Source organism: Chanodichthys erythropterus, chromosome 9, assembly GCF_024489055.1.
Source record: "Chanodichthys erythropterus isolate Z2021 chromosome 9, ASM2448905v1, whole genome shotgun sequence".
NCBI classification, from domain to species: domain Eukaryota; kingdom Metazoa; phylum Chordata; class Actinopteri; order Cypriniformes; family Xenocyprididae; genus Chanodichthys; species Chanodichthys erythropterus.
The window spans coordinates 30887426-30912230 of NC_090229.1; the positions used below are offsets into that span (position 1 = coordinate 30887426).

Below are 24805 nucleotides of genomic sequence, written 5' to 3' on the forward strand. Positions count from 1 at the left end.
GGGGGGGGGGGGGGGGGGTTGCCCTTTTTTTTTTAGGTCAGAGCAACTGCCCCTCAAAATTCCTGTGCACGTCCCTGGTAACGAGTACATCTGGTGTTATAGGAAGTGTTCCCGGTTCCGGCTGACCTAATTTATGCAGCCTAATAATCCTTTAACGGATTTGAAAATATAAATTGATAATGTGTTATGTGTATGCCAGGTTAAAGAGATGCATTTTTAGTCTAGATTTAAACTGACAGAGTGTGTCTGCTTCCCGAACAATGCTAGGAAGATTGTTCCAGAGTTAGGTGTCAAATAGGAGAAGGATCTACCGCCTGCAGTTGATTTTGATATTCTAGGTATTATCAGCTGGCCTGAATTCTGAGATCGCAATAAACGTGAAGGACTATAATGTATTAAGAGCTCACTTAGGTACTGGGGAGCTAAACCATTTAGTGCTTTGTAAGTAATTAGCAAGATTTTAAAATCTATATGATGTTTAACAGGAAGCCAATGCAGTGATGACAGAACAAGGCTAATATGGTCATACTTCCTAGTTCTAGTAAGAACTCTAGCTGCTGCATTTTGTACGAGCTGTAGTTTATTTATCAAGCGGGAGGAACAACCACCCAGTAGAGCATTACAGTAATCTAGCCTTGAGGTCATGAACGCATGAACTAACTGTTCTGCATTTTTCATTGAGAGCATATGTCGTAGTTTAGATATATTTTTCAGATGGAAGAATGCAGTTTTACAGATGCTTGTAACATGGCCTTCAAATGAAAGATTGGTAGGCTATCAAAGAGCACACCCAGGTTCCTAACTGACGATGAAGACTTAACAGAGCAGCCATCAAGTGTTAGACAGTATTCTAGATTATTGCGTGAAGAAGTTTTCGGTCCAAAAATTAGAATCTCTGTTTTTTCCTGAATTTAGTAGTAGGAAATTACTGGTCATCCAGTTTTTTATATCAGTGTGGCGAGGGGGGCGTGGTTCAGCGAGGTCTGCAACCGGAGAGAATAGCGGGAGACGCTTGGTAAGTGAGTGGGTTGGATGCAAATCACGAACACCTGTTTCTCGTTCTAGTGATTGGTGCGGAGACAGGATAAGACGCCGTGAGAAGCAGGAGTGTGTGAGAGAGAGGGGAACTGCTGACTGAGACACAGCGAGTTACTTGGAGTGAAGCCCTTTGTGGATTGTGTCTACCGAACCTGGAGTGAAGCCCTTTGTGGATTATTTGTGTTGCTGTTATCGTGCGTTGCACAGCCTTTCTGTTGAACATTGTTTTCAATAAAAGCTCAGTCAGCAGTTGTTCGCCATCCCAGACCTCTTCCCATACACGAACGTGAACTGTGTTACAATCAGCTATACATTCTGTTAATTTAGCGAATTGGTGATTTTCGTCAGGGCGCGAAGAAATATAGAGCTGAGTATCATCAGCGTAACAATGAAAACTAATGCCATGCTTCCTAATGATATCTCCCAACGGTAGCATGTACAGAGTAAAAAGCAACGGTCCTAGTACTGAGCCTTGCGGTACTCCATATTTTACTTGTGACTGACATCTCATCGTTTACTACTACAAACTGATAATGGTCAGATAAGTATGATTTGAACCATGCCAATGCAATTCCACTAATGCCAACATAATTTTCAAGTCTGTTTAGAAGAATATTGTGATCGATAGTGTCAAATGCAGCACTAAGATCCAGTAACACTAATAGAGAGATACAACCACGATCTGATGATAAGAGCAAATCATTAGTAACTCTAATGAGAGCAGTCTCAGTACTATGGTACGGTCTAAATCCTGACTGGAAATCTTCACAGATACTATTTCTTTCTAAAAAGGAACATAGTTGTGATGAAACTGCCTTTTCTAGTATTTTTGACAGAAAAGTGAGATTTGAGATCGGCCTGTAATTGACTAATTCTCTAGGATCAAGTTGTGGTTTTTTAATAAGAGGTTTAATAACAGCCAGCTTAAAGGTTTTTGGTACGTATCCTAGTGATAAAGATGAATTAACAATATTAAGAAGAGGATAACCTCTGGAAGCATCTCTTTCAATAGCTTAGTCGGTATAGGGTATAACATACATATGGATGATTTGGATGATTTAACAAGTTTAGACAATTCTTCCTCTCCTAAAGCAGTAAATGAATTGAATTTTTCTTTAGGGACACTACAATGCACTGTCTGACACAAGACTGTAGTAGACGGTTGCATGGTTATAATTTTTTCTCTAATATTATCAATCTTGCAAGTAAAGAAGTTCATAAAGTCATTACTGCTGTGCTCTTTGGAAACATCAGAAGTTGAAGCTTTATTTCATGTTAATTTAGCAACTGTATCAAATAAATACCTAGGGTTGTGTTTATTTTCTTCTAAAAGTTTTGAAAAATAGGCAGATCTAGCAGTTTTTAAGGCCTTTCTGTACTCAGTCATTTTCTCTCTCCACGAAATGCGAAATACTTCTAGTTTTGTTTTCTTCCAGTTGCGCTCCATTTTTCTAACTGCTGTTTTTAGGGCCCGAGTGTGCTCATTGTACCATGGTGTTGGATTAATTTCCTTAATCTTTTTTAAACGCAAAGGAGCAACTGAGTCTAATGTGCTGGAAAAGACAGATGCAATAGTTTCTGTTGCAATATCGAGGTCTTCTAAGCTGTCTGGTATGCTAAGGCGATGAAACTGATCAGGAAGATTATTTATAAAGCAATCTTTAGTGGTAGAAGCGATGGTTCTACCATATTTATGGCAGGGAGGCAGTTTAGCCTCTTTGACTAAATGTAGTATACACGAGACTAGATAATGATCTGAGATGTCGTCACTCTGCTGCAGAATTTCAACGGCATCAATATCGATTCCATGTGACAATATTAGATCTAAAGTATGATTACGACAGTGAGTGGGTCCCGACACGTGTTGTCACCAATAGAGTTTAGAATGTCTGTAAATGCCAATCCTAATGAGTCTTTTTTATGTTGTGGAAATTTTAATTTTTCATATGCTTTTTACCTGTATTCTTGTGAAATATGATGCTTATGGAACATGATATGATGTTGGCTTCGTCAGAAATAGAAAGAGCAAAATATGGTATGGGGAAATGCAAGATGTATGTTTAAAACATGTCTGTGCTAACAATGTGTGGAAAGTTACAGCCACTAAGGGATGTTCCAAATATGGTAAAAGGACAGAGGCTTCGGCCTTGGAGGTTAGAGATATAAAAGTGAGGGGAAGCTTTCGTTCTTGGTCTTACACTCTGCAGCTACTTGTATTTCTTTATGACCTGTCTGACCTTTCTTGCAAGAAATAAAAGCTTTAAAGACAATTGGACGTGTTTGTCTCTTATGCAGTAGAGTCGGAGTTGATTTTTGCCACAACAATTGGTGTCAGAAAGTGGGATTCCTTGGATGTGCCTTTTGGACCCGAGAGCGGATGGTGACTGATCATCCTGGACTTAATAGTAGTCTCAGCCCTACCCCGAATAGATTAAGGGATGAGGGGCCGACCGCCAGGGTCCAGAGGGGGACACCACTGGAATCAGAAAACGAACCCGGGTGGCTACACGACTCTCTGGTAAGAGATAAATTTAAATTTTATGGGGAATTAAGAGTAAGTGTGATTTGGTAAAGTTTGGAAGATTAGGAAACAGAAAAAATTGAAAAATTTGTGATTTAAGTGATTTAAATATGAGTTTATGTGGGAAAAATAAGTTTTTGAATAGAAAAAGTGAAAAAATGGGAATTTATGATTTGAAAATTATAATTAGGAAACAGGACAAACCATTGTGGCGACTCTGACTGACTCTGTGGTCGTGGTCCGGAGGGTTTTGGGAATTGAGGTCGGCTGCTGTATAAAATTTCCGGGGAGAAATTTCGAGCTGTATCTTTTTTTAACATCATAAAAAAGAAGCAGTGCGATCAAGAGGTTCCTAAAACTGACCATGTTTGGTCCGGAGGGTTTTGGGAATTGAGGTCGGCTGCTGTATAAAATTTCCGGGGAGAAATTTCGAGCTGTATCTTTTTTTAACATCATAAAAAAGAAGCAGTGCGATCAAGAGGTTCCTAAAACTGACCACGTTTGGTCTGGAGGGTTTTGGGAATTGAGGTCGGCTGCTGTATAAAATTTCCGGGGAGAAATTTCGAGCTGTATCTTTTTTTAACATCATAAAAAAGAAGCAGTGCGATCAAGAGGTTCCTAAAACTGACCACGTTTGGTCCGGAGGGTTTTTGGAATTGAGGTCGGCTGCTGTATAAAATTTCCGGGGAGAAATTTCGAGCTGTATCTTTTTTTAACATCATAAAAAAGAAGCAGTGCGATCAAGAGGTTCCTAAAACTGACCACGTTTGGTCCGGAGGGTTTTGGGAATTGAGGTCGGCTGCTGTATAAAATTTCCGGGGAGAAATTTCGAGCTGTATCTTTTTTTAACATCATAAAAAAAAAGAAGCAGTGCGATCAAGAGGTTCCTAAAACTGACCACGTTTGAGTAAGAGCGTTTTATGGGTCACACTGAAACACATTTTGGGATTGAGCCCAACTACAGCCGAGGTTGCTGTAGTTTATAAATTTGTGAAGGTGTGACGGTCGGATCGCTCGAGTCGATAGTGATCTGAGCAGTGAGGCTCAGCCCGTCCAATTTTGGGATAAAAATTGGATCTGGAGGAGACGTCCACCAGATTATTAGATGCGCGCCGAAAGGAAAGCCACGGAAGTCAGAAAAGGAGAACCAAAATGGGGAATCCCAGAGCAAGCTTGCAAAAAGTGTGTGTCTAGGGGACATTGATAAATTAATTAAGTATCACGATTTCCCAGCTGGAAAAGAAAACATGTGTGAACGGCTGGTTGCTGGAAGCAGAAAAGAGAGAGCGGAGAGCTCTGCAGAAACAGTTAGTGCAACCGGTAGAGGAGGAAGTGCAGGATAAAGAAAAAACCTGAAGAAAAACAGAAAAATATAAAACACGATAAAAATGAAGGAAAAGTTAGTTAAGTATTGTGATTTCCCAGAAGAGGGAACGTTGAGTGGTCATAAGACTTGAAGTTGAAGAGAACTGCGATTTGGGGATGTTGTGTTTGAGAGCAATGTGTGTGTGAAATGTAAGCAGACTAGAGATTGTAGGCTAGACGAAGCAGACAGAAGGGAAAGAAGGCAAAAAGAATTGGCATGTGAAGAAGTTCGATGTGAACGTAACTTACAAAAAGTTTTGTTTATTCATCCATTAAATGGATGCATGACATTAGATGTCTAGAGAACTACAATTTATATAAGAATGGTTGAAGGAGAAAGCAGCTATAAGGCTGTCAGTCCAACCAAGTAGTAGAAATATGATTAAAATAATATTGGTGTTCTGCGAAACAGTAGAAACCATATTGATAATGTGTTTTGCATCTGCAAACTAACTATTTGATAGTGAGATAAGTGGCTGTGATGAAGGGGAATATAGCAGGAGAAAATTAATTTTATGAAAGTGAAAATGAAAAATTCTAAAAGAATGTTTCACTTTGGGGAAAAAAGGTTGAACAGTCTCAAGTATGTTTTTATGTGATTAGCGCATCGCTATCACAATGTAAAATGACTAAAATGATTTAGGACCTTTAATGTCTAAGTGTTTGGGTTTTGATGGTCAAAAGTTAAATGGCAGGAAAAATGAGACTGCCAGTTGTAACAAAGACTCAACCTGACTGGAAATTTTTAACCTCTAATTTCCATGATGTGTGAGTAAAAGACAAATATAAACAGTTGTTTATTTGGAAATTAATGTAATTTCTGGCAAAGTCTTAAGCTAGGCCAGAGTCAAAAGACAGTAGATAAAGTTTGATGTTATAAAAGGCAGAGTACCAGTCCTGAAATCCTCAGTCTCTCTCATTCAAAGTCAGCTAAATGCTGCTATCTGAGCTTGTGTCATAAGAGATGACAAGCTATTTATAGTGAAGCACAGTGTCTCAGCTGAAAATCATGGACACAGAGATGTTAAAAGAAATGATTGCCATGAAGAGGGAAATTAACTTTTAAATTTGTTAAAGGAAAACTCAATGAGTGTAAAGAGGTCTTTAAATTAGTAATATAGACCTTGAAGGACAGAAGTGACTATTTTGATGAATTTCTTCTATGACCAGTAACTTTTTTGTCTGATCTTTGTCACCACCATGTGCAGGGCTGATGGCTCCGGTTACAGATGTGGCAGAACATTACAATGAATGGACAGTTGTGAGAATTAAATTCACCGAGTATATTCTCAGCACGGATACGTTGCTGCTGAGAGAATGCACAGTCTAATGATTTTAGTGATTAAATACTGCTGTTATTAACCTGTCTCCATGTTTTAACACTATTAGGCAGTCCAATGGCTCAGGTGGCTCTTGAATGCAACTTCCCTAAGCTCCAGAAAACACCTGATTCTGGTGAAGAAAACTGTAAAAGATCTGGAATGGGAAAGAGCGGTAACCAGTGTGCACGAGGTGATTTCTCAAAGACGGGTAAGATCCTCTTTGGCCAGACGAGGACAACCTAAGGCAGGGGGTTACCGCCGCCACTGGGCATCTACCCTGGAGGGAGGTGTTTATGTGAGATGGGTATGAGAGTTGAGCAGGATGTCTGTGAGGCCAGCAGCATCATGAAGGGGGAATGACCTGTGAGAAGAACAGCAGTCTGACCCAAAAATGCTCCTCTATACCACTCACCAGAAACCGCGTTCCTAAGATGGCTTGGTTTTCATTATGACAAGCAACTATGCCAGGGGACAAGACCCTGAGGAAAAAGAGTATTGATATAGAGCTGATGGGAATGAGCTTTCAAGAGCCGACTGAGAACATGAGGTGATTGTCCGTAATTTCTGGGGAGACCAGAGTAAAATTTGGTAACATGAACTGTATAGAAGTTTAGGATTCAGCAGGATGATGAATCCCTGAATTCATGAGGCTGTGTGATTTTTGAACTAATGTGTCTCTATCATAGTTTTTACTCCTGCAGGTCATTAGACATGGCAGAGGATAATTCCAAGGCAATGGTGGTGTTAAAGATGAAGACTGATTTTGCAGATACAAGAGAAAGTTAAGTGCATTCAGCATTTAAACTAAAGATACCCTCAAAAATGGCAACTGGCATAACATATTTTAGATGGTGATAATGTTTTCTTTATTTGAAAGTTAAAACATTTAGATTTGACCAAGGGTTATGTATAGTAATTTGATGTTAAATTCAGTCTAAGTTACAGTCTTAAGAGGCTGCTGAAGTGATTATTTGTGAAGAGAGAGAGAGATGGCTGGGGTAGAGGCAAGGATACTCTGTCTGTCTGTTATCAGTCTGATAAAGTTTAAACAAAACAAAGCAATGAGACTGGAACCAAAACAACCCAGCTGACTTTTGTGAAAAATAATTATAGTGAACAGATATGCTTTGAGACTGAATAAAAGATCATGTAAGAAACTAAGTAAAGATCTACAGAAAAATGGGAAGTTTAAAGATATGCTTTTAGGATTAACACCAAAAGCAACTTTGAAAGTGAGCAGTTTATAGTCATTAAACTAGTGTGAATGAGTGTTTTATCATTACAGATGGGGTTAAGTGAAACGAGAAATTTGGAGAAGCAGATATTTTGATTGAATCTGATGAAAAGACAATACAGAACATGGGACGAACTTTAAGTGGATTGTTTATCCAGCTCTGTCTGCTAATGGTAATTATGACTACTTTTGTCATTTATGATGTTGATTTGAATTACTCTCTGGATCAGTAAGTTTAAGTGTTTATGGAAAATTGGAATTGTGAAATTGAAGATTGCCGTCCATGGGTTAAAACCCTTGTCTAAATTCAACTTGGGGTCTGAATTTAAACACTGTCAGCTATGTGTGATCACAATGCTAAATGTAAAATGTAGACTTGACGGCAGAGAAACAGTGACACACTGGCAGTAAGCAAGATTATCCAAAGAGCCCAGTAACCTTTGTAGAACAAAGGATGATGAGAAGGAACATTATTGTTGTTTGACTATCCTTGATCAAGTCTGTACACCATGACTTGACCTGCTAGATAAACCATTTGATAATTGTGAGGACGTGTTGTTTGTAGATGGCTCTGTCTTCAGAGACAAAACAACAGACTGGAATAGCGAAGGATAAGTTGTGACCGGGGAATGTGAAGTGTTGGTTTCAGGGCTACTGTCCTCTATTTGGCATAAGCAGATGAGTTTTGACCCTCACTGGAGGGGGTAGACTGACTGAAAGAATTGTAATATCAATTGAAAAACAGAGTAAAGACAAATCATTCAACAGTAAACAATTGCGCTTCAGAAGTACACCAAGCATTGGCTGAGGTACCTGCTAAATTTTGAGCTAAACATAAGAATGAGGTGGTTCTGTTTGTCAGAGAGTGTGTTGAGACTACAGACTGGAGTCTCAAGAAAAGAGCGACAATGTGAGTTATAGTGAGAAGTTAGAAGCTTTTATGACAGAATACAAGGGAGAAGTCAAGGTGGAAAGAATTGTGATTATCTATATAAGTGCTCATTATTAGGTTGGGGTAGAAGACGATCTTTGGGGTGCTGTGGTTTGAATTTCTGGTTGTGCCCAAACTAATGAAAAAAGTTTCTGTTTCTTTAGGAAGTGCTGGAGCAGACACAGGAGATTGTGTGTAATCTGTCATCTGAAAATAACCTTGATTTTTCAAACTCTTTACAGAGCATGTTCAGAGACAGAGAAAGCTGGAGAAAATCTGGTTGCAGAATTGAAGATGGATTTTAGTTTAGTGTTGATGGCAAATGTTGTTTAGAGAAACATGTCACCAACCACTATGATCAATTAATGAACAATGTATCAAAAAGGGGGATGGTAACTAATGAATGTGTGGCTGAAAATATGCCTGAAAATTCTAAATTAGGTTGGAAGAACCCATTTTTGGGAATAGAAGGGGCTAAACAACGAGTGGCATCAACAGAATTGTGTGAACATGACATGTTGAACTATTGCAAAGCAATGTTTTCTATTTTCTATTATGTTTTCTATTTCTATCTGTATCCTGTCTAAAATTTTCATGTACAGGTGAAATCAGCTCAAGGATTTCCAAATCACCACTGAGGCTGGACAATGACATCATGGGCTACAAAATGGATCTGTTGTGATAAAGATGTTATAGAACCTAAATTTGCATGCTATATGTCTGTAAAATGAAGGATTTCTATGATTGGGTGATGTATCTAAAATTGTTGTTTGTATGAAGATCAGAAATGAAGAGCATAAATGTGACGTACAAACTTAAATTTACTGTATAAGATACTTTAAGATGAATATGGATGATTAGTGGTTAATCCTCAAAGATAGTAAAATGTAACCGAGGTATTTGACTTCATGGTAAAGCCCATTCTTTATCTATCCTATTTAGCTTGCTAAAACACTGGGTCTATCCCCACAGAAAAAGCCTTAAGCATTTTCTAACTTTCCTCACAATTTAAGACTGTGATGTGAAATGAAGTAGAAGTAATCATTAGTTATCAATGAATGATAAGAAGAGGGAATTGTTGTGGAAATTTTAATTTTTCATATGCTTTTTACCTGTATTCTTGTGAAATATGATGCTTATGGAACATGATATGATGTTGGCTTCGTCAGAAATAGAAAGAGCAAGATATGGTATGGGGAAATGCAAGATGTATGTTTAAAACATGTCTGTGCTAACAATGTGTGGAAAGTTACAGCCACTAAGGGATGTTCCAAATATGGTAAAAGGACAGAGGCTTCGGCCTTGGAGGTTAGAGATATAAAAGTGAGGGGAAGCTTTCGTTCTTGGTCTTACACTCTGCAGCTACTTGTGTTTCTGTATGACCTGTCTGACCTTTCTTGCAAGAAATAAAAGCTTTAAAGACAATTGGACGTGTTTGTCTCTTATGCAGTAGAGTCGGAGTTGATTTTTGCCACAGCATTTATTATCTACATGGATATTAAAATCACCAACAACAAGGACTTTATCTGCAGCTAGTACTAATTCTGATAGAAAATCGGCAATCTCTTTGATAAAGTCTGTATTGTGCCCTGGTGGCCTGTATACAGTAGCCAACACAAATGTCAACTTACATAATGTTACATAAAGCACCATCACTTCGAAGGAATTATATTAAAGACTTCTGGCTGATACTGTAAATATTACTATAAATTACAGCAACACCTCCCCCTTTTCCTTTCTGTCGAGGATTGTGTCGATAATCATAACCTTTGAGGACTAGACTCTTTTAAAGTAGTGTAATCGTCCGGTTTTAGCCAGGTTTCTGTCAAACACAGCACATCTAGATTATTGTCTGTGATAATATCGTTTACAATAGGTGCTTTTGAAGAAAGTGATCTAATATTTAACAACCCAAGCTTTATCATTTGTTTATCATTATTATCTCTATTTTTTATTTGTTGAACATCAATTAAATTTTTACCATTAAATGGGTTTGGAAGTTTTTTGTTTTTACTAATTCGGGGTACAGACACAGACTCTATGTGATAATATCTAGGTGCAAGAGTCTCTATGTGTTGGGAATTATCTGACTTCTGTAACGTGAGGCAGCCAGCAGACGGTCGGTCACTTGGGATAAGAGCACACACCTCACAGTTACTCTTGGGCTGCGTTCCACTCCAGTTTTAGACACGCACTCGCGAACTTCCCTAAACACTTCCCCTCGGGGGAATCCCTGCCGCCATTTTGAAATGCGTTCCACTTCGTGAAGTGGACGAGGGAAGTTTATATGGACACACCCTCGCTCCCTCGATTTTGACCAAGGGAGCGAGTCTACTTCACATGTACACTTCAGGCAGCTCCATAACCCACAATGCAACACGATTATGACGTCACCGCATATCGCGTTTGATTTACCCCACCCAGTCTATGACCCCACCACAAACAACTCCATGATATATTAATTCTTTTTTTTAAACATTTAAAACACACATATATACATATAGAATGCTGTATTAAACAATTTTGTAAGGGGAAAAAATAAATAATAAATCAGCTCCATTGCGTATTTCAAGTGATCAAGGGCTTAGGACCATGATGTCTATGCTTAGGACGTTCCAGTTCAGCCCATTGCAAGGGTTCTGCCAGAAGTGGGCTCTCGTGCAACGTAAGCAATGACGTACATCCGGGTCAATGAGACCAAGGGAAGTTAGCGAGGCATTTAAAAAACGAACTGGAACGCAGCCTTGGTCTGGTCTCAACTACAGATAACAGACTATTAATGCAGGGGTGGTGAACATGGAGAGCCACAGTCCTGCATAGTTTTGTTTCAACAGCTGAAATCTGCAGGACGACTGTGGCTCTCCAGGACCAAAGTTCGCCACCCCTGCATTATATTATATTATATATATTTTTTAATTTATAAAGCCACTTTAAACTTTACCATTACATTATTATATTGTTATATTACAATGCTATTATATTTTGTACAGGTAGCATTCTCTGCTGGGAGACTTACTGACCACTGGTTCCTTTGAGATTTTCCTATGGAATTTTAAAATTAAAGCCTGTGGTAAACATAACTTGTCATGTTTGTTCTACAATGCAAATTGCACACACTTACGTCCCAAAGTATTGTCAAGTTATGTTTACCACAGGCTTTATTTTACTCATAAATTGAAAAACCCCATTTTAAATCCCTATAGGAAAATCTCAAGGGAACCAGAAGGCGGAGTTTTGATGTCATACCTGCACCACTCTATTATGGTATTCCACTATGTTTTCTTACTGACATGCCCCCAAATCGTAAACTCTGGGCTTAAAGAAAACCCTGAGCTTCTCACCCTAATTACGACTTTGTGGTGGCATTCATGTGCGTTCAACTCATAAATACGATCTTTCCGACATAGCTTGAATGCACCATAAGGCCCCAATATACTTGAAGTGAAATCGAAGAATGAACATAATCAGGCAATAACAAAGTTTGTTTGGAGCATGTTTCAGAAATTCAAAACTTTCTGGAAAAGCAAATATTTTGGAAAAGTTGGTGGTAAACCTTCAAATTACCATTGGTCCGCAGTGATGATGTAATAGGTAGGTGTGCTCTGAGGCCCCTGCCATCTTTGAAGTGTAAAATGTCTTCTCTGGTTCATTTCTTCTGTTCAGTCTGCCAAGGTAAGACATTTGTAAGTAAAACACACTGCTGCTTTATAGAAGAAAATTAAGTTGTAATTCTAATTACTCTCCACACCACTGCTCCTGTTTCGAAATTTATTTTGCAATTTTGTCTGGCTCAATCAGACAATTGTTGGTGGAGTTAGTGTAAATATTTCAAATGCAGAGGCCTGCATTTGAAAAACTGCACTTTACACAGCAGCACCATTTTTTATTTTTAATGGGAATGACAGCGAGACAGTGAGTTGAGTTGTACTTTTGTACTTTAGGAATTTGTTTTGGTTTTTCAGGAGCTCTTGGTGCATATATACATATATGTACATACATATAAGACATGAGAACAAAAGAACATTTAAATAAGACTAAGGAAATAAATAAATAAAATAAATAATAATAATAATAATAATAGAGGGGTATCTGGAAAAGATGTAAAGATTTGTGCATTATGTACTGTACAGCTGTATAAATAAAATATGTTTATGTTTTTTACATAATATGCCTATATAATTATTGCCTCTCTCTCTCTCAAGTACTGAGAATGAATTATTAGGTGGTAATTGCTGTGTTAGCTGTTTATGATATCTTTCTAAGACATTTCAGACAAAAACCAACAGAAAAAAAATAGCTGTGGAAAATGATACATGATCTAGGAGCTTTAAACTGCTTTTTACAGCAGATGCCACTGGAAACACGGCTGTCTATCCCTCACAGCCTCACTTTCATAACTGTCATGGCACTACTCTGAATAAAGGCTTGCGAGCGAGCGCAAAGTTTCTCGGTATTCCATGACGCTTTAGTGGCTCTATAACATTCTGTGTGGATTTCATTGTGATTATATTTATAAATTATATAAAAGAGGCCTTTTATTTCATTAACATTATATTATGTACAAGTAGTTTTTTTTACTTAGGACAGTGTCATAAGAAATAGTTTAGTATGAGATGGGATGATAATTTATTAGCAGTTTATTTGACTTAATCTGTAAAATCTTACAGAAACATCACCGTTAGCAACAGAAAAAGTCACAAGTGATCACTAGTATAATAATAATATTTAGATTTTTTTTTTTTCTTAGCTGTTTAGGCTACTTATCTTGGATATGTCGTTTCAACATAGGAACTTGTTATTAAAGTTGGAGAAAATGGGAATAGGGGGAAGATTTTATAATTGGGTAATGAGTTTTATGTTTGGCAGATCTATACAAGTGAGGGTAGGAGATATTTTATCAAGTATGAGTAATGTGGAAAATGGTACGCCCCAAGGAAGCGTAATTAGTCCTATTTTATTTAATATCATGATTAATGATATTTTTGAAGGAATTAACCAGGATATTAATAAAGCACTATACGCTGATGATGGAATATTGTGGAAAAGAGGAAGAAATATTACCTTTATTGTTCAAAAAATTCAAAAAGCAGTAGGTAGCGTTGAGAGATGGTCATTAGAATGGGGTTTTAAATTTTCCACAACTAAATCTTGTTGTCAGTTTTTTACTCGGAAAAAGATAGGACCGGATATTCAGTTGTATATGTATAAACACCATTGGAAAGAGTGGTGGAATTTAAATATTTAGGTTTATGGATGGATTGTAGACTGACTTGGAAAATACATATAGAATTTATAGAAAAGAAGTGTAATAGGGTACTTAACCTAATGAGATGTTTAGTAGGACAGGATTGGGGTGCAGATAAACTATCAATGATGGGAATATATTATGCACTTCTTCGCTCCATAATAGATTACGGATGCATTGTGTATGGGTCTGCATCTGCATCGTTGTTAAAGAAATTGGATGTTATTCAATATAGAGCATTAAGATGCATTTTAGGAGCTGCTAAAACAACACCAGTAGCAGCAATGCAGGTAGAGTTATCAGAAATGCCTTTAAATTTGCACCGTCAAAAACTATCTATGGCATATTGGATAAGTTTAAAGGGCCATAATAATAGTCATTTAGCTAAGAAAGTATTAGAGGAAAGTTGGGAGATTAGACAATTAGGTACAGGATTTGCATGGAAGGTACAGGAATGGGCAAAAGAAATGAGGATAGCATCAAAAATATTTGGACCAACTATAACAATACCACCTTGGTTGTTAAGTGAACCACAAATTGATTTGACAATACATGATAGAATTCAGAAAGGAGAAGTTGGAGGTGAAGTTAAATATAAAACACTAGAATACATTAATACAGTTTATTCAGCATTTATTCAGGTGTACACTGATGGTTCAAAAACCCTGAGACAGGAAGAACGGGTGCAGCATTTTATGTACCAGAATTTAAAAATGGGAACAAAGCAAGGATAACTGATGCAACTTCAGTATACAGCAGAATTAGTGGCCATTCAGATGGCACTAGAATGGTTTGAGGAAGAAAGTTCAAACTCTAAAAGGAAGGTTTTAATTTGTTCAGATTCATTGGCATCACTTTTAAGCTTGCAAACCTTTCAATCATGTAGGAAAGACATACTGATGGAAATTATGATTATTTTATTTAGATTAAGACAATTGGGAATTGTGGTGCAGTTTTTATGGGTACCAGCACATGTGGGTATACAGGGAAATGAAACGGCAGATAAAATGGCCAAGGAAGCACTTAAAGTGGATAATATTGACAAAGCAGTCACTTTAAGCAGGGTAGAAGGGAAGTCATTGATTCAACAAGCTTGTGGGAGTAAATGGCAGAAATACTGGGACTCATGCAAGAAAGGAAGACATTTCTATAGAATACAAAATAATATAAAGCAAAGTCAAATTAGTCATAATATAAATAGAAAGGAATTTATTATTTTTACGAGATTAAGAATGGGGCACACCAATCTTAATGCAACACTACATATCATGGGCAAACACAACTCTGGTTTTTGTAATGTATATCAGGAAATGGAAACTGTAGAACGTGTTGATTAGATGTAAACAATTTGAACAAGAAAGAATGGAGCTTATAAGAGATATGCAAGCTTTGGGTATTATAGATTTCACCATATATAATATTTTAAAAACAGGAAGAGAGACTGGTAGACAAATTACAGCATTAATGAAATTCTTGAGGAATAGTGGCCTGAAATACAGAATATAGAGAATCTTCCATGTATCGGCTTCTTTCATACTCCAGCACAGTAGGTGGCGGTATGCACCTTTTCAGTTGGTTTGCAACCCGCCAATAAATCCAAAGAAGAAGAGGAAGAACATAGGAACTTTTAGAGTACGGGTCAAGTTTCTGAGGAAATATTTTATGGTTGCACTTAAATAACCCGCTGTTTAGGTCGAAGTGATGTAGTTATAGATTATGTTATGATAAATAATTTCGATGTTTTTATAGTACGACTAAAATGATTAAATGATTCCAGAAAATACACGCTAATGTTAGATGTGGTAAGACTATTATAGAAATCAGTGGTTTTTGAGTCGCTATTTTGTCATGTAACGTTAATCTAAATATTTTTCTACGTTCACGGACAGTTCAATTTAAAAAATGCAATGGAAGTGGCACACATTCTTCAGAAGATGAAAATCGGAGACACAGTGGGCTCCTGCTCTGTGCTTGTTGCTTTGAGCCACATTCACGAGCAGTTCGAGGTGGAGGACTCGCATGAGAATCGCGCGCGCATCTTGGAAAACACAGCAGAGCTGCTCGCAAACGCTCCTCTTTCTTGGCTCTTTCCTAAAGTGAACACTGATATACGAGGCCAGTATTTGGGCTTAGTGAACTCATTTACCCGTTACGCTGCCCTGCCAGTATGTGACACAGACAGCGGCGCTTTACCTGCTAAGAATTACGAGGACATACCGGCCAAAGCTCAGGCTGTTAGTACTGTGTTACTTGTGTTGTCTCTGCAGATTCAGAAAGCACTGGAGGATCAAAACAGTCCAGCTATCAGGTCTCTCGGTCGCACACTAGCCCCCACCTACTGTATATTCTCCATTACACATTTGCAGGAGCAGCCTTGGACCAGTGCAGCCTCCAGAAAAAGAGCTCGGGAACTCTTAACATCAGCTGTGGAATTGACAGGGAGCAGGTCAGTGCAGGAGCTGCTGTCTGGAAAACTTGATGACGACCAGAAAGGAGTTCTGGGGCCAGTTCTTGACACACTGAAGCCAGAATTAACCAAGTAAGTTTCATAGTCACATCATAAGTACAAAAGCTCTGCGAACCTATATTTTGTAAATTAGATGGTAAGTTCCTACTATGCAGTACATTTAAGACATAATATATTGTAAGTCTTAATATACTCTGTATAGTTTTGTCTATAATAATTTTTAGTTTGGTTAGTGTAGTTTTTTTAGAATTAGTTTTCTTAAATATGAAGGTGAACTGTGTTCAAGGAATTCAAGGAATTTTAGGTTTTCTGTTTTTATGTTTTCTTATCTCAGAAATATTTTATTAATAATATTAAATGAATATTATTATTTTTAATGATCTCAGAAATATTCAGCTAGATGGTGATCGTTTTATTTTTTTTTAAATACTGTATTTGGTCTTTGAACAAACAATTCTTTTTAAAAAATCAGTCATAAATATCATTAGCAAATTGGTCTGAATCAAAACAACTTTTTAAATCCACATCCAGTAATCACAAATGACTGGAAACATTGTAGAACAATCACTGAAATTCATTGGTCAAAAAGTCAAGTCACCTTTATTTATATAGTGCTGCATCACACAAGTCAGATTTGTAGATTGATATTATTCAAGATTTTTCCTCCAGCTCCTTCTGCTTGAAGATCAGGATAAATAAAGCCAGCATTTGTTGGAAAGGAGGAGTAATAGTCAGACCAGCAGGTTGAAACATGAGGTAGAGCTGTCGTTTAGCCAGTAGTGGACAACAGGCTTATCAGTGACTGTAAGCACGATGAAACTGAGTTGCAGTCCTAGCAGGTCTGGCATGGTGCATTCATAGTGCCAAGTACTTGTCTGGCAGCCAACCAGTAATGCATTACATTAATCAGCAAGATTTTAAAGTCTCAGTATTGTGAAATGGTCTAAATCCCAACTGGAATTTCTTGCAGATAACATTTCTTACCAAGAAGGAACATGGTTGTGACCACTTTTTCTAGTATTTTTGACAGAAAAGAGTGATTTGAGATTGGTCTGTAGTATAGAAAAGAGTGTGAGTCATGTTAACTTTCTTGTCATTGTGTAAATGATCGAGTGACATTTATAAAAGCTGATTGACCCAGGAACACATAATAAATAGTATGGTGTAGTATTAAATGCACTCAAGTGTATCCTTCATTCTGTTCAGGGAGAGCTGGAAGCGTAACCAGGCAGTGAAGCATGTGTTCTCCTGGGTGCTGGTTCAGGTTGGACGACCCTGGTTAACTGAGTATTTGGAGAAGGTGTTTCCACCGTCTTTGCTTATATCCGATGATTATCGCACAGAAAACAAAGTATTGGGTGTGCACTGCCTGCATCACATTGTTCTCAATGTGGTAAGTCATTTTTGTAAATATTGTGTCACCACAACTGTCTTTGTGTGCAAAAAAATGTTCCAGAAACTAAATCTGCCTACAGAGCAGCACTATGAGGCATCATAAAATGTGACATGAATGGAGAAGGTAATCCTAGAATACGTTAAAGTAAGCTCTATGAAATAATCTGATGGCAGATAAGGGCAATGTCAATGATAAATATGTTTGTACTTCAATAAATACTGAACACTCTGCAGCTGTTCATGTATCCTCAAAATGTGTCTCTGAATTTAAGTGACTTTAATAATGTGCTCCTAGCATTCATAAGACTTACGCTAGAGAACATTATAAGTCATTGTATTTTTTTAATTGATGTACAAGTATTTGATGTGTGTTCATTTGCCTTAGCCAGCCGCTGATCTGAGGCAATTCAACAGAGCACAGGTGCTCTATCATGCTGTATTCAATCACTTATACACATCTGAGGCTACACTTATACAGGTGATGCTTTCACATGTGTGTACTTGAATGCAGTTTTGTGGTTTTCATTTTTAGATTAGGCTATGTATCTCACCTTTTTGTGTATTATCTTCAGGTTGTGCTGCCCTGCCTTATAGATTTGCTGTCAGTCCTTGAGAAACCTCCATCCTGTGCAGTTATACCACGTAAACCAAATCGCTTTGACGATATGCTCCGGCACATCTTGATATACATGGAAATGGAGCACAAGCTTGACCTTCGTCGTGTATATGCCAAAAATCTTGCCTTACTTATTGAGAGGTGAGACCTAAATTATTTAGGTAGCCTACTCGATATTGGTTATTTCAGTAATTGGTTCCTAATATATACAACACTAAGTTTTTTATATGCAAAAGACTCTGCAAGACAGACTTTTCAAGATTGGAGATGGATGTGGATGTGGTCCTTAAGTCACTTCAAAATCACAGTCAAATAAAGCCTATAAAAAATCTGTCTTCATGTATTTTACTACACTTCTGTATGTGATTCTTATTAAGAGGGGGTCATTTTTTAGGATTCTTTACCTGACACTTTGCACTTCTGGAGACTCCAGGTAGGTTGCAGTTCTGGAAAATTGTGTCGCTGGAAACTAAAGGGTTCCTAATGGTTTCACACTTAATTCTTCACCTTAATTCTTAATTGTTTTGCGTTAAACATGTCTTTTCTTCTCCACTTGTTTTTGTCTGATCCTGCTGACCCAAAGAGCATTTTGCTGTCCAATGGTCATGCCTTAACTTTGAAATTTCTAGTATTGCATTCTTCTCAACCATATTTGACACACAAGAACAAACATCATTGGTTCTTGCAAAAGCTTAAAGTGCTTGGAACTATGTTGCACATTTAGAATATTCTTTACTATATTTGCATAATTGTGATCATCTTTAGATACTTTTATGTTCCAAGTTATCTGTTTATTATTTCATGTTGTTATCTTAAAGGATGGGTATTGTAATTATTCGTCACCTGAAAAAGCTGGAGAGGGTGATTGTAGGATACTTGGAGGTGTCAGATGCTCCAGAGGAAGAATGCAGACTGAGTATCCTGGATGCACTACAAAAGACAATACAGATTGCTTGGCCATGGTAACCATACATCACCAATGCTTCAGTGCGACTACATGAAATTGAAAGTTCTTATAATATAATACTCTACTTTCTTGTATTTCAGATGTATTTTGCTTAATACTCTAAACACAATTTTTTTTTTTTTTTTATGTATCTCTAGTATGGAGAAGAGAATGGATTTGCTAACTCAGAGTCTTCTGAGGTTTCTGGTTGACATCTCATCAGACTCATTACCCACTCAGCTGAAAGAGCACCTCATGACCGAAGCATCCCACTGTTTACTGCTGCTTAACCACTGCTTAAAGGGAAAACTGCAGGCGAGAATATTTTTATTTTTGTGAAATCTTGTGATTATAGAACACAGGTGTCAAACTCAGTTCCTGGAGGGCTACAGCATAGACATACAGTTGTGGCCAGAATTATTAGCCCCCTTCATAAATATGATCAAAGATGACTGTAAAAATAAATCTGCATTGTTTATCCTTTTGATCTTTAATTCATAAAATTAGCAAAAATCTAACCTTTCATTGAAGGAAAGAATTGAAAGTGGGGGGAAAATAACATTAAGAAATAAATGTTTTTCTCCAAAACACGTTGCCCACAATTATTAGCACCCCTAGAATTTTTTATGAGTAAAATATCTCTGAAGTATATTCCCATTCATATTTAAAATTTTTTTAGCTCACCGGGGTGATCATGAACATGAAATTGTCCAGCCATGACTTCCTGTTCCACAGGAGTATAAACATGAGGAAACACAAAGGCCAAATTCCCTTAATCATTCATCACAAAGAGAAAAAACAGAATATAGTTCTGATGTACAGCAAATGATTGTCGAGCTTCACAAAATAGAAAGTGGCTGTAAGAAAATAGCTGAAGCATTGAAAATCCCCATTTCCACTATCAGGGCAATAATTAAGAAGTTCCAATCAACTAAAGATGTTACAAATCTGACTGAAAGAGGACATGTGTCTAAATCATCCTAATGCGCAGTGAGGAGGAATGTTTAAGTGGCCAAAGACTCTCCAAGGATCACAGCTGGAGAATTGCAGATTAGTTGAGTCTTGAGTCTCAGAAAGCCTAAAAAAAAATTATCAAACAGCACCTACATCCCCACAAGTTGTTCGGGAGGGTTTCAAGAAAAATCTCCAGCATATTCAGTTGTCAGACAAGACTGGAACTTCAAACGGGACGAGCTTCTATTGTCAGATGAAACTAAAACAAGAGCTTCTTGGCAGCAAACCCACCAGATGGGTTTGGTGCACACATGGATAAAAAGTGCCCCATGCCCACGGTTAAATATACTGCTGGATCTTTAATGTTGTGGGCCTATTTTTGTGCTGGAGGTCCTGGACAACTTGTTCAGATATATCGTATCATGAATTCTATCAAATACCAACAGATAAAAAATCAAAACCTGACCACTTCTGCTAGAAATCTTATAATGGGCTGTGGTTGGATCATCCGTCGGGACAATGGTCCAAAACAAACATCAAAAGCAGCACAAAAATGTGTCACTGAGCACAAAATGAAGCTTCTGACATGGCCATCTCAGTCCCCTGACCTGAACCCTAAAGAGAATGAGTGGAGTGAACTGAAGAGAAGAAGCACCAACATGGAGCTGGAATCTGAAGGATCTGGAGAGATTCTGTATGGAGGAATTGTCTCTGATCTCTTCTCGGGTGTTCTCCAAACTCATCAGGCGTTATAGAAGAAGACTCGGAGCTGTTCTCTTGGCAAAAGGAGGTTGCAAAAAGCATTGAATAAAAGGGTGCTAATAATTGTGGGCAATGTGTTTTGGAGAAAAACATTTATTTCATAATGTTATTTCCCCCCACTTTCAATTCTTTTCCTTCAGTGAAAGGTTAGATTTTTGCTAATTTTATAAATTAAAGATCAAAAGGATAAACAATGCAATTTATTTTTAGAGTCATCTTTGATCATATTTATGAAGGGGGCTAATAATTCTGGCCACAACTGTAAATAGACACCTCATTGGCCGCTTTGGACTGTTGCTGTGATATTGCTCCGGGGCAAGACCGCTTAATAAACAAATGCGTAAATGAGTACATTTTTGGGAAGTAAATTTTATTATTTATTTACTTTTATGATCTATGTGGAGTACAAAAAAGGATCTGTCTCCAATTACTCAGAATCTCGCTAGTTAGAACTTGAAAATCATTCATTGTCATAAGGAATTGTGAAAACTCACGCTTCTCAAGCATAGATTTGGCTTATTTTTCTTGGTTAATAATTGTGTAGATGTCCCTAATATTATATAATTTAATGTACATGAAATGTGCACATCGTTTTGGCTTTTTGTGTCTTCAGCACCGTCATTTTACCTTTTTCTCTCATGCCTTTAGCTTTTTCCCTTGAATCATATCACAGGATGTCACAGGACAATTTGCAGCTCAAAAACGTATTTATCTAAAGCATTTATCTTAAGGCCCTAATCATTTTAATAATTTATTTCTATGTGTTGCCCCCTAACCTTATGCTTGCAGTTTAACACAAGTTTTTTTCATATTCATAACACAGCAATAAATGTCTTTTATAGAAATGTTATATTATAATAAAAAAGACAAAATTGTCTCTTCATTTTAAATGGACAGCATTATATTTAATTGTGTCTGGAAGTTATTGTGGTCTTAAAAATGTTAAACATTTAATTATCATAAGCATTTCACAGATTTACTGTCAGTACACCATAGTTATATAAATAACTAAATGCTAAAATGCATTTATTTCCATTCAAATGGATAAAAACATATAGAAAAGGATTGGGCTTAAAAGATTAGTTCACTTTCAAATGAAAATTACCCCAAGCTTTACTGACTCTCAAGCCATCCTAGGTGTATATGACTTTATTCTTTCTGATGAACATAATCGGAGAAATATTAATAAATATCCTGATGCATCCAAGCTTTATAATGGTAGTAAGCGTTACCAAATGAGCATGAGCTGAAGAAAGTGTCTCCATCCACATCTATCCATCATAAACATATTCCACACGGGTCTGGGGGGTTAATAAAGGCCTTCTGAAGCAAAGCGAAGCGATTGTGTAAAATCCATATTTATGAAGTTATGAAGTAAAATATCTAGTTTTCGCCAGACTGCCAGTGCCTTCTGTATTCTACTTACAAAGAAAGTGTAAAATTCTAGCAGTTCAAAAAGCTTACACTACGTCCTACGTCTTCCCTATTCAACTTAAGGAACTGACGCGAAGCCCAATCTTCTTATAGTAACTAATAAATGACTAATTAGAACTTATGAAGCTGTTATGAGATCTTGTTACTCTGATACATATTGCATGGTTTTTATGTTAAATTCACTTTTCCTTTTTCTACTTGCCATTTTTCACCCTCTTTTCTACAGACTCTTCTGAGAGAGGTAGACAGCAGTTGTGTCCCTGACCCTGTGTTGATGTGTATCCAGAAAGTCACAGCAGCACCACTGTCAATAAGCTGTTAGCCAACTTCATCTCCATAAATGGGAAAAGTGGAAAGTAGTCTAAGTAGAATCTGATTCAGTGACAAGTTCACTTCATGCTGTAATACACTCTTTGTGTGGACTATCCAAGGGAACTGTTTATACATATCTCAGAGAGCAAGAGAGAAATAAAATAAGGATAATACAACCTGACTTTTTTCCCTCAAGTCTTTTCTCAGTTACATTTAAATAAACATTTTGAATAAACTGTACTTGTTATACACAGCCAGGTCTCTTTTAAAGTGACCATACTTCATACAGGTTTTGTCCGTAGGTACACATTTTTGTTCATTTGTAAATACAAGTTATACTTTTGTTCTAAATTACTTCAGGTAAACTGTAAATAATGTATTCATTCTAATGTATACAATATAGCTTATATACTGTATATAAACAGTGCCCTCCATAAGTATTGGGACAGTAAAGATAAAATTGCTCTGTTAGCTGTGGTGTTAAGAAATCTGTAAATATGATTAAAAGATTAATATGAGGCAGAAGTACAGAATGTCACATTTTATTATTGGCTGTTTCAATACAAAATGTTTCAAACTAAGAAGAACAGCAGTTTCATCCCTCTGCCTAAGGGGAGCATAAGTATCGGGACAGTTTAACTTAAAGCAAATATAGGCTAATATTTAATTGTAAATCTCTTGCAAGCAATCACAGGAGCGAGTCTGTGAACCATAGACATCACCAGACTCTTGGTCTGACACTTTGAAATGCTTTTTCAGGCCTTTAATAAAGCCATTTTCAATGGTTGCTTGTTTTGGGGAGTTTCTGCCTTTAGTCTCCTCTTCAGCTGGTGAAATGCTTGTTCAATAGGATTTAAAGTTCTGACCGAGTTCTTTAAATCACATAAAATATTTTGATAAATTAATTCGAATTTAAAATCAGTTTTCACAAAATATTAGTTTTCATGCCTTTTGCAAGACATTGCACCTTTTCATGCATTTTATCTTCAGAAAGATCTTTTTCCTCCCCATATTGCATGAGAAATTTGACTTGCTTAATGTAAAACCTCTTTAAATAGGGTTTACATTTACCTAAAAAGACCTGGCAAACTATTTAACAAAACTGTCAGTTTGAAATCGGTATAAAAAGATGTGAGAAATAAAACACTTTCTTTGAAAAACTAAAATCTGAGTGTTCACAGACGGCTTAGATGGATTGGCCTTAGTTCAGTTAGGACATTTAGGTAGCTTTTATAAATGTTCCTTAGAAGAAAAAAAAACATTGCTGGTGTTTATCTTGAGACAAAACAATGACAGTGACAAGATATGTCAGTGCAAGTTGCTTTCAGTTAAAACAGCTCAAACATGCATTTTAGTCATTATTTTCTCCATTGCTGGTAAAGTCTCAAGTCTCTTGCAGCTGGATGGATTCTAGGCAACATCAAAATTACAACCTGATAATATTCACCAAATTAATATTAATTTCATGGTTTTAAAGTTAACAAATCTTTATCTCTTTGGACATTGAGAATATCTTGGTTGGGGCTTTCCCCCTAATTTTTCTCTTTGCAGTAAATTCTTTCAAATTAACAGCATTTTTACTATTGGCTGTCTGACAGTAGTAATGTTTTCTAATGGTCTGCAGTTTAATTGCTGGTGGGTGTATGAGATGTAAAAGATGATCCAACTCAAACATGCATTCAAACAAACACAAAAGCACTAATATAAATGTATAAATGTTTTTCCTCAGAACTCCAGCAAGCCAAACGAACAGGCACTAAAATATATAGCCTGCATATATGCCATTTCAAATAAAGTTTATAACTATGAATATGGGTCAAAGTTGACCCAAACGTACAATGGATGTGATGCTTTGCAACAGCATAAGCACAGATGAAACGGGTCAATGTACGAACAATTCCACCACATTAAAAATTTTGGAGAGTTACTACAGTTGGTGTGATCATCAGTTAAGTCTCTATGTGGCCTTGCTTTTCTGAGCTGGTTCCGTCTCTTCTTCATATTCTATCTCTACATAGGCACGCTTTTTCCTGATTGGGCCTTTGAGTGGAGCTTTTCCTTTCGTTTTGGCCTTGATCTTTTCCTCCAACTCTTCTTCCGACTCTTCCTCACTGGATTCCTCTTCGTCATCCTCTTCTTCATCACTGCTTCCCTTCAGGTTGTTCATATCCTGTAAAATAAAATCAGGATTTAAATACCACTCTCAGATATTAACTCATGTGGGGTTTTTTTTAATGTAACATTTTACAACATCAAAATTACC

At 37.1% G+C, this 24805-nt stretch overlaps 2 protein-coding genes across 2 annotated transcripts in view; one reads left to right on the forward strand and one right to left on the reverse strand.

Moving 5' to 3' along the window:
* The first annotated feature begins 15275 nt into the window (after positions 1-15275).
* tti2 (TELO2 interacting protein 2) lies at positions 15276-22911 on the forward strand. Its single transcript, XM_067395319.1, has 7 exons — positions 15276-16195; positions 17330-17516; positions 17904-17996; positions 18091-18275; positions 18953-19096; positions 19239-19395; positions 22457-22911. The coding sequence occupies exons 1-7, from the start codon at positions 15564-15566 to the stop codon at positions 22550-22552; spliced, it is 1494 nt and encodes a 497-aa protein (XP_067251420.1). The 5' UTR covers positions 15276-15563; the 3' UTR covers positions 22553-22911.
* A 178-nt stretch (positions 22912-23089) lies between these two features.
* mak16 (MAK16 homolog (S. cerevisiae)) overlaps positions 23090-24805 on the reverse strand; it is a 6463-nt gene continuing 4747 nt past the window's right edge. Inside the window, exons 9-10 of the mRNA XM_067395320.1 lie at position 24805; positions 23090-24712 (exon numbers count right to left, since the gene is read on the reverse strand). The exon at position 24805 is cut by the window's right edge and continues 65 nt beyond it. Coding sequence (XP_067251421.1) covers positions 24500-24712; position 24805 — 214 coding nt within the window. The 3' untranslated portion in view covers positions 23090-24499. The remainder of the gene's footprint in view (positions 24713-24804) is intronic.

Excerpts from the sequence above, each read along its gene's own strand:
- tti2 (XM_067395319.1), top strand. The coding sequence starts at position 15,564 with ATGGAAGTGGCACACATTCTTCAGAAGATGAAAATCGGAGACACAGTG. Across the intron at positions 17,517-17,903 it reads ATCACATTGTTCTCAATGTG|CCAGCCGCTGATCTGAGGCA; the intron begins GTAAGTCATTTT and ends CATTTGCCTTAG. Across the intron at positions 19,097-19,238 it reads ATACAGATTGCTTGGCCATG|TATGGAGAAGAGAATGGATT; the intron begins GTAACCATACAT and ends ATGTATCTCTAG.